Genomic DNA, 9,746 nt, shown 5'->3' with positions numbered 1-9,746 from the left:
TGGGTGTTAGTCTAACTGGCAGATAATAAGCAAATTAAGAAACAAGCCATATAATTTCTGAAATGATGGAATCGGCTGCCATGGGAAACTATAATATATCTGACATGAAGAGTATTTGAAGCTGGCTTCAACCCACTTGGCAGGGAGGTTGTAGAAGAGATTCAGGCATTGGATGGGTCGTTGACTTAGAAGACCCAGGGAGACACTTCAGTTCTCAGATTTTATGATTTTCCCTTTCTATCATCACCTAACAAGATAGGATTTTCTCACAGATACCCCAAGGCTTAGAAACTACGAACAGGAGTTTCTAACTATTTCAGGAACAAGGCCTGCACAGAGGTTAATGAGTCAATAGTGACTCAGGGTGAGTACTGACCCACGTGGTTCCCTTGCCTGGAATGTCTTTCCCTCACTTCTCTGCCACTCAGAATCCTACTTGTCCAGAAAGGCTCGACTCTGGAGTTACTATTTTTCTTTTGTACTAGGGATTGAACTCAAGGGCATTTGCCCTCTGAGCTACACCCCAGCCTTTTTTTTTTTTTCATTTTTTTAATTGGTCTTTTTTTAATTAATTAATTTATTTATTTATGGGTCTGGGGATGGAATTCAGGGGCATTTGACTTCTGAGCTACACCCCCTGCCCTAATTTTTATTCTTTATTTTGAAACAGGATCTCACTCAGTTGCAGAGGGCCTCATTAAGGAGCTGAGGCTGTCCGAGAACCAGGATCCTCCTGTCTCAACCTTCCAAATGCTGGGATTACAAACATGTGCCATCACGCCCGGCTGGTTTGTTTGCTTTTTTGATAGGGTCTTGCTAAATTGCTGAGGCTGGTCTTGAATCTGTGATCCTCCTATCTCAACCTCCCAAGTACTAGGGTTGCATGCATGTACCACCCCAACCAGCCAAAGATTAACTTTTTTTGGTGTTTGTGGTACAGGGAAAGGAACCTAGGGGCATTCTACTTCTGAGCTACACCCCGAGCCCTATTTTTTTTTTTTTTTTCAGTATTGGGATGGAACCCAGGGGCATTCTACCTCTGAGCTACATCCTCAGCCCTATTTCTTTTATTATTTACTTATTTTTTAATTTATTTATTGGTGGTACTAGAAGTGGAACCCAGGGACTTTTCTACCTTCAGACTATACTCCCAGACCTATTTTATACTTTATTTGGAAACAGGGTCTCTCTAAGTTTCTGAGAGTCTCACTAAGTAGCTGAGGCTGGCTTTGAACCTGTGTGATCCTCCTGTCTCAGCCTCTCAAGCGCTGGGATTACAAGCATGAGCCACTATGCCCGGCTTTATTCTTTATTTTGAAATAGGGTCTCACTAAGTTGTGGAGGGCCTCACTAAGTAGCCGAGGTTGTCCGTGATCCTCCTGTCTCAGCCTCCCAATTGCTGGGATTACAAGCATGCATCACCATGCCCAGATTTTTCTTTTTTATTCTTTATTTTGAAACAAGGCCTTACTGAGTTACAAAGGACCTCACTAAGTAACTGAGGCTGTCCGTGAACCGCGATCCTCTTGTCTCAGCCTCCCAAATACTAGGATTACAAACGTGCGCCACAATGTGTGGCTAAAGATGAACTCTTTATCAAGCCTACTGGACACTGAAATAGATGGTGTCCCCCTTGGGTATAGCAGCAATAAGCCTGTAGCACTGTTTGTTACAGCACTTCCTGTATTTTACTTGTAAAGGACTCTACTATTTCTCACTGGTTCCTTACTAGCTGCTGATTTTCTTAGGGGCAGGGACCATCTTTTTCTCTTCTTTTTACCTGCCTTAGTGGAAATATTCCTATACACAGACAACAAATAAATGCATATTGCACAAGGGAATAAGTTTACTCATTATTACCTGTAGTGAATTCGATATGACAACCCATGGAAGTGAACAAGAGAATTGCCTATTGGATTAAGAACTTTCTTTCCCTATACATACTGTATCTGTCTCTACTTTCTAGCTATGTGACCCTGAGGACATCTTCACTTTTCAGTTTCTTCATCTACACAATAGCAATCATACCTGCTTTATTGTACTTATGATAGATTTATTACCCTCCAAAACTTTATGGCTTAAAGGCATGGTTTAGGATACAAAAATAAAAATGAAAAGTAAGAAATGTTTTATTTATTTATTTATTTATTTATTTATTTATTTATTTATGTGGTATTGGGGATAAAATCCAGGGGAATTCTACCTCCGAGCTACAACCCCAGCCCTATTTTTTAAAATTTTTTGCAGTACCAAGGATGGAACCCAGGGACATTGTACCTCCAAGCTACACCCCCAGCCTTATTTTTCATTATTTTGAAACAGGGTCTCACTGAGTTGCAGAGGGCCTCATTATGTAGCTGAGGCTGTTTGTGAGCCATGATCCTCCTGTCTCAGCCTCCCAAATACTGGGATTACAAGTGTGCGCCACCACGCCCGGCTGTAAGGAAAATTTTTTTTTTTTTTTTGATACGACCTTTATTGAACTTATCCACCAGAGTGGAAATAATGTCTGTACAAAACCAAATGTTTGTTACTATAACTTCTGCATCACAATCAAAATCCAAACAGTTTTTTAAAAACAGTCAACTCAATCAAAACCCACTACTTCAGAATCAATAGCTTCTTTGAAGCCACAGTAACATTTAAATATGGTTAAGATTCGAATGCAGAAATTTGGTTGGTTGGAAAGCTAATTAAACTTCCAACTTGCTCAAATAGAATTACAAAAAGGCAAAATTGTGTTTTTCACAGAGATATAGTCCACTGGAATCACCAACACTGGACAGCTGTTGAGAGTATTTAGAGTCCTGAGATAATAAGGAATCCAGGCATCCTTTAGACAGTCTTCTGTTGTCCTTTCTTCCCAATCAGAGATTTGTGGATGTGTGGGATGACACCACCACCAGCAATTGTAGCCTTGATCAGAGAATCCAATTCATCATCTCCACGAATAGCAAGTTGCAAGTGACGAGGGGTAATGCGCTTTACCTTTAGGTCTTTTGATGCATTTCCTGCCAGCTCGAGTACCTCTGCGGTGAGGTACTCCAGGATGGCTGAGCTGTACACAGCGGCTGTCGCACCCACACGTCCATGGCTGGTTGTCCTAGATTTTAGGTGTTGATGAATACGGCCCACAGGGAACTGCAAGCCAGCTCTCTGCGAGGGGGAAACTGCCTTTGTCTTGGCCTTTCCGGAGTCCTTCCCAGCCTTACCACCAGCCATTTCGAATTCTATTGAAGCTCAGACAAGCAAGGCAGAGAAAGGGTGAGAAAAGGCTAGTCAGACAGACCCACAGCGAGATCCCACCACCTACTCCTTCATCGCACCGCGATTCAAACTGCCTGTAAGGAATTTTTTAACATAAATGAGAGAAGAATGCAAGTGATTGATCTGTTTTTATGTTCACATGTGTGTGTGTTTGTATGTGTATGTGTGTATGTGTATGTATGTGTGTATGTGTATGTGTGTATGTGTGTGCATGCGTTGATGTGTTTGTATGTATGTGTTTGTATGTATATGTATGTGTGTATGTGTGTATGCGTGTGTGTATATGTTTGTATGTGTGTATGTGTATATGTGTATGTGTGTATGTGTGTATATGTGTATGTGTGTATGTGTGTATATGTGTTTGTATGTGTGTATGTGTGTATATGTGTGTATGTGTATTTGTGTGAATGCATGTATATATGTGTGTATGTGTGTATGTGTGTGTGTGTGTGTGTGTGTGTGTGTGTGTGTTGCTAAAGATAAAACCTAGGGCTTTGTGTATGCTAGGCAAGTATGCTACCACTAAGCTACATTCCCAACCCTTTTAAAATATTTTATTTTTAAGCCGGGTGTGGTGGTGCACGCTTGTAATACCCGCGCTTGGGAGGCTGAGACAGGAGGATCGCACAGGTTCGAAGCCAGCCTCAGCTACTTAGTGAGGCGCTCAGCAACCTAGTGAGACCCTGTTTCCAAAAAAAATAAAAAATATATAAAATAGGTTTGGGAGTATAGCCCAGAGGTAGAAAGCCCCTGGGTTCCACCCCCAGTAACACCAATAAATAAATAAATAAACAAATAAATAAATAAATAAATAAATAAAATACTTTATTTTTGAGACAGGTCTTGCTAAGTTGCCCAGGCTGGCCTCAAACTTGCTATCCTCTTGCTTCAGTCTCCCAAGTGGCTGGAGGTACAGGCATGAGCCACTGCATCTGGCATGGTTGATCTTCTATCAGGTAAAATTGCTATTATCCTAGCAGGCAAAGGTAATTTGAAATGTGAAATTAAGAGGTACGCCTCTACTTTTGTTGAAGTTGAAAATAATGTAATAGAAAGACAATATAAGCCAGGCGTGGTGGCGCACACTTGTAATCCCCGCACTTAGGAGGCGGAGACAGGAGGATCGCACAGGTTCGAAGCCAGCCACGCTGGCTTAAGAGATCCTGTTTCCAAATAAAAATATAAAATAGTTCTGGGAATGTAGCCCGGAGGTAGAAGAGCTTCCAGGAACCCCAGTACCACTAAAAAAAAAAAAAAAAAAAAGAAAGAAAGAAAGAAAAGAAAAGAAAAGAAAGACACTATAGATACCACCAGGAGCCCCTGTAAGAGACTGGAATTAGAGACACCCTCCCCTTGAGAGATAATGAAAGATATGGTTCAGAGAGGTTTGGTGACTTGCCTAAAGCCACCCAGCTAAGAGTCAAAATGGGAACCTTTCAGGTCTTAACCACTGCTCTCTCAGTGCACTCTGCTGCATCCCTGTTGCGTGGCTGAGGCCAACCCTGATTGAAGATGTGGTTGCTCCCAATCCTTACGCCCCCCAAGACTCCATTGCGAGCACAGTGTGTGTGGCAAGCCTCATTTCGGACTGTTGGGATTGAGGCTGTGGATTTTCTATGTGGATATTCTATTCCAGGAAAAACTGACTCACATGCTAGGCAGGCCGGGGCCTGCAGGTGAAGTGATCTGGCTTCCTCTGTGAGAGCTGGGGCCATGGCAAAGGCAGAGGACCTGGGCCCTGTCTGGTGTGCATTTAACCAGGAGAGGTAAGAGAGCAGTGCAAGGTTCTGCATCCAGTGTGTCGAGAAGGAAAACTCTGAAATGGATCCACGGGTGCCCAAAGTGCCAGAGCCCAGCAAAAACATTTTTCATACAATGTTTGGAGCAAGAAGCAAAACTCAAAATGGGATAGCCCGCACTCCCTCTTGCTCTTTGAGAAGTGAGTGGTGTCCATAAAGAGTGCAAGAAGGCAAAGGTATTCTGATCTCTAGCAAGGGAACAACTAGAGAGGCTAAGATAAGCAGAGAAGAGGCCAAGGCCTTCAAGGGAGGAGACAGAAAAGGCACAGCTGTTGCTCTTCCTGAGTGTTTACTTAAAATAATTATATACAAAGGGACTACCTAACATTGCTCTTTATGCATAATATGCTATGTTTATAAAGGGATTTTCAGTCACAAAAGGTTTTCATTTCGATAGCAAAAAAAAAACCCACAACAATTTAATAAACATCTATTGAACTCTCATATTCGAAGGATAGCCACTTTCTGTCAATTGGATGACATGGCCTCTAGATATCTTTCTTAAAGACATACCAAGCATACCCCACTCTCACCCTGCCTTATGGAGGACTCGTGGAGAACCTCTGCTGTGTGCCAGCAAAGAGGGAAGCTGCGGATGATGGGGAGCATCTTTCTGAAAAGTCCTGAGGAGTTAAGTGCGTATGTGTTTCTGTATTTAAACAAACAGCCATCTTGTGAGATGGAGGACAAAGTCTGCTGTGTTGGGCTGCCTTTGGGCCTTGTCATGGGCATGTTCTAGTGCCCTAGAGGATATTTTTCAAGTGTTAAAGTTCAAAAGTAGCAAATCTTCACCTGGATTTATATATTAACTTGTAAGTCTATTTAAACCTGACCAAAGCCAGGCATGGTGGTACCCACTTGTAATCTTAGCACATTCATTCTCAGCTCTAGCAAATCCCCTACAAGAGGCTGACACATTCTACATAAAGGTCATTTGCTGCAAACACAGTATGTTGCAAGCACATTGGAGTTTTGGATTCTCATATTGCTTCGTGCATCATTTATCCCAGGACATATCAATTCTACACACCCTGTGCTTAGCACCAGAGAAACACATTCCATTAGGAATGGAAAGCACAGTTTTTTGCCCGTGGTGAAAGGGCTATGTGTGGCCTTGGAAATATCACCTCACTTCTCTGGGCTTCTGGATCCCTAGTTATAAAATGCCAGGGTTAGATGAGCACCATCTTTTTGATGTCTGCCAGCTCCAACAGTCCCTGCTTTTGTAGTAGGAAGCAAGAAGAGGTGAGAGTGGATGGGCAGTGGAGGCTGGTGGTGATTCTGAGCAGGAGTAGGTAGTTGAAGGGAAAGTTAAAGGCAAGAAAAGTAAAGAGCTGAGATTTTTCTCCACCAGACAGAGACACCTTGTTTCAAAATAAAATAGGTTCCTGAGAGACAGGGTGAAGCAATGGCAGTGTTGTCGGTCTGACAAGTGCAGTCTGACAAGTGCACTAGAGTGGATTTAAGGATTCGCACACACACTGGAGTAGCAAAGTCAAGGCAAACATCCTCTCATTATTTTTGCCTGCCAGAAGGGGAAAGATTCCATGCCAGCCATCTTGAAAAGAGCCAACTAAATAAGAAATTGTAGGCCGGGCGTGGTGGCGCACGCTTGTAATCCCCGAGCTTGGGAGGCAGAGACAGGAGGATCTCGCAGGTTTGAAGCCAGCCGTGCTGGTTTAAGAGACCCTGTTTCCAAATTTAAAAATATATATATATAAAGTAGGTCTGGGAGTGTAGCCTGGAAGTAGAAGGGTTTCCAGGAACCCCAGTACCACAAAAATAAATAAATAAATAAATAAATAAATAAATAAATAAATAAATAAATGAAATTGTAAGCCAAAGGGAAAATTCAGGGTGGAGGGCTTAACTTTTTATCTTCTGATAATCATCCTCACTAAAGTTTTCAATTTTCACAAGTACCATTTCATTTCATCCCCTCAAAAATCAAGTATTGCCGGGTGTGGTGGCGCACGCTTGTAATCCCTGCGCTTGGGAGGCTGAGACAGGAGGATCACGCAGGTATAGCCTGGAGATAGAAGGCCCCTGGGTTCCATCCCCAGTACCACCAAAAAAAAAAAAAAAAAAAAAAAAAAAGAATCAAGTATTTTCCACCAGTAGAAACAGTCCTAAATCGGGGCCAGAAACAAACGGACTGCAGACTCCTTTAGTCAACGTGGCCACAATATCATATCCTATGGGACAGTTTGCTCAGCTGATGTCTAGTAAGAGCGGGCACTTTTGGGGAGTGGGCTCCAAGTTCTATTCAACTGGGTGCATGGAAGTTCTCCCTACCCCCAGTTGAATAGCAGGTGGATCCCTCCAGGACATTTTTACGAGTGCACATTGACTCAGTTCTGCTACCCAGCCTCTGGGAGATGAGAGTCTCTCCCACAGACAATTTTGGTTTTCAGGATAGGTATCCTCTAAACTAAAGGTAGACCAGGCATGCATTCCATGGAACCTATATATAGGTAAGGAAATGGCTTTTATTTATTTATTTATTTATTTATTTATTTATTTTTGCTTTTTTTTTTTTTTTTTTGGTGGTACTGGGGCTCCTGGAAACCCTTCTACCTCCGGGCTTCACTGCCAGACCTATTTTATTTTTGGAAACAGGGTCTCTTAAGCCAGCGCGGCAGGCTTCGAACCTGCGTGATCCTCCTGTCTCCGCCTTCCAAGCGCGGGGATTACAAGCGTGCGCCACCACGCCTGGCTGGAAATGGCTTTTAAATGATGCAAGAATTCCTGTTACTCGGTAGTAGTTACCTCAAGTGCAGAGTTGATTTGAGAAGAATGGCAGAGCAGGCTCTCCTTTTTTCCATGCCTGTACTGGGCCACTTTGGTCTTAAACCTCCCACCCAAGGACTTATTTTTATATCGAGGTAGCTTGCAATTTGCCAGGTCATTAAATTAATGAAATGCCCAGTTACCACTATTTTGCATTCAGGGCCGTCTTTATCAAGTTTCTTACCCATAGTCTGTAACAGCATCCTAATGTGGACTCCTCTCCCACTTTGGGGTTATATGAGGTGCCTTGCTGTCCATGATGGAGTTGTACAATTTTTTTTTTTCGAAGCAACAATTTGGCTGTCAGCATAGCAAGCATCCTCATCCTAAAACAAGATAATCCTAATTTTGGCAGGGTACAAGTTGTTTCTTTGGGGAGCATGATGAAGCCTCTTTCATAAATCGTCATTTGGAGGTTAAAGCCAAGGCAAGGGTCCAGTCACTCTTTTAAATGGGAACCTGGCAAAAGGACTGAAGTTTGTCCCCAGAATCACTGGGTCCTGGGCTACTTTCCAGAGCAGAGAAAATCGATTAGATTGCTTAGTGAGGCCTCAATCAGTCTCTAAAATTTGCACTTTTAACTCATTCAGTTTGGAGATAATGTGTCTTTGACAATACCCTATAGATTATTATTGTCCTTGGAAATGTACAAATATCAATGTGGATTTTCTCAATTTAATCTGCATTTTTTCCATGACAGAGATTACAAACTACAGCTCAATTTTCCATTCTCTTAACAAATAATGCAAATCTTAATTCCTATATCTGTGCTCACTCTTGGCTCCCAGAGTGGTAATCATACTGACCTTGAGTAGCTATTTTAACACAGTATGGTATCAGTGTAGGTGTAAGGAAAATTTATGTTTTGCTTCCAAGAGAAACATTTGTATCCCCTTATCTTCTTAGTGGATTGTTACCTAACTCGAATCCTGAATTCCTTAGTTTAAGTATTTTTTGTGTAGGAAAGAGGACAACGGGGGATTGAATCCAGGAACATTCTACCTCTGAGCCACATCCAGAGCCCTTTTAAATTTCTTTGTTTTGAAACAGGGTCTCATTATCCTGCTAAGGCTGTCTTCAAACCTGCACTCCTCCTGTTTCAGCCTCCCAAGTACTGGGGTTACAGGTGTGCATCCAAGCCTAGCTAGTTTAAGTATTTTATCTATTCAATGTTTTGCAACATGAACACATCTTCATAAGTTCCAACTCTACATATTCATGGAGTTCTCTACTGGCTTCCTAATAAAGAATTGAATAAAATGATATAATTACTGTCTACTCTTTTTTTTTTTTTTTTTTTTTTTTGGTGGTACTGGGGTTCCTGGAAACCCTTCTACCTCCGGGCTACACTCCGAGACCTATTTTTACATTTTTATTTGGAAACAGGAATTTCTGGTGTTGCCCTCAGGGAATCAAAACCCTTCTATGTTTTCTGGAGCCTCTGATATTGCAAAAATTACGTTGTATTTTCTGCACAAATGGAGTTAAGTCCCAATATTTCATTTTTAATTGAATTTTGTGATGCAATAGAGGTTCAGTACATGCCTGTTTTTTTGTTGGTGCTCTCCAGGAGGAGTCTGTGAGGCTATGAGCAGCTGAATCATTAAGGGTGGGCGTGGTGGTGCATGCATGTAATCCCAGCATTTGGAAGGCTCACGGTTTGAGGACAGCCTCAGCTACTTAGTGAGGCCTTCCACAACTCAGTGAGACCCGGTTTCAAAATAAAGAATAAAAAAATGGGGCAGGGGGTGTGGCTTGGAGGTCAAATGCCCCTGGGTTCCATTCCCAGACCCGCAAAAAAAAAAAAGAAAAAGAAATAGGGCTGAGAGTGTAGTGTAACTGGGAGGTAGAATGCCCCTGGGTTCCATCCCCAGTACCACAAAAAAGAAT

The 9,746-nt window shown here is 42.2% G+C and overlaps 1 protein-coding gene across 1 annotated transcript; it reads right to left on the bottom strand.

The window, feature by feature from the left end:
* Positions 1 to 2,835: 2,835 nt before the first annotated feature.
* On the bottom strand, positions 2,836 to 3,222 carry LOC308263315 (histone H2A.Z-like; the record flags this gene model as incomplete). Its single annotated transcript, XM_080696271.1, has 1 exon — positions 2,836 to 3,222. One exon carries the CDS (start codon positions 3,220 to 3,222, stop codon positions 2,836 to 2,838), a length of 387 nt encoding a protein of 128 aa, XP_080552397.1.
* Between the last annotated feature and the right edge of the window lie 6,524 nt (positions 3,223 to 9,746).

Source organism: Muscardinus avellanarius, assembly GCF_963383645.1.
Source record: "Muscardinus avellanarius genome assembly, chromosome: 5".
NCBI lineage: Eukaryota > Metazoa > Chordata > Mammalia > Rodentia > Gliridae > Muscardinus > Muscardinus avellanarius.
Note: the sequence above shows the minus strand (reverse complement) of the source record. Positions and strands in the feature narration are given on the sequence as shown.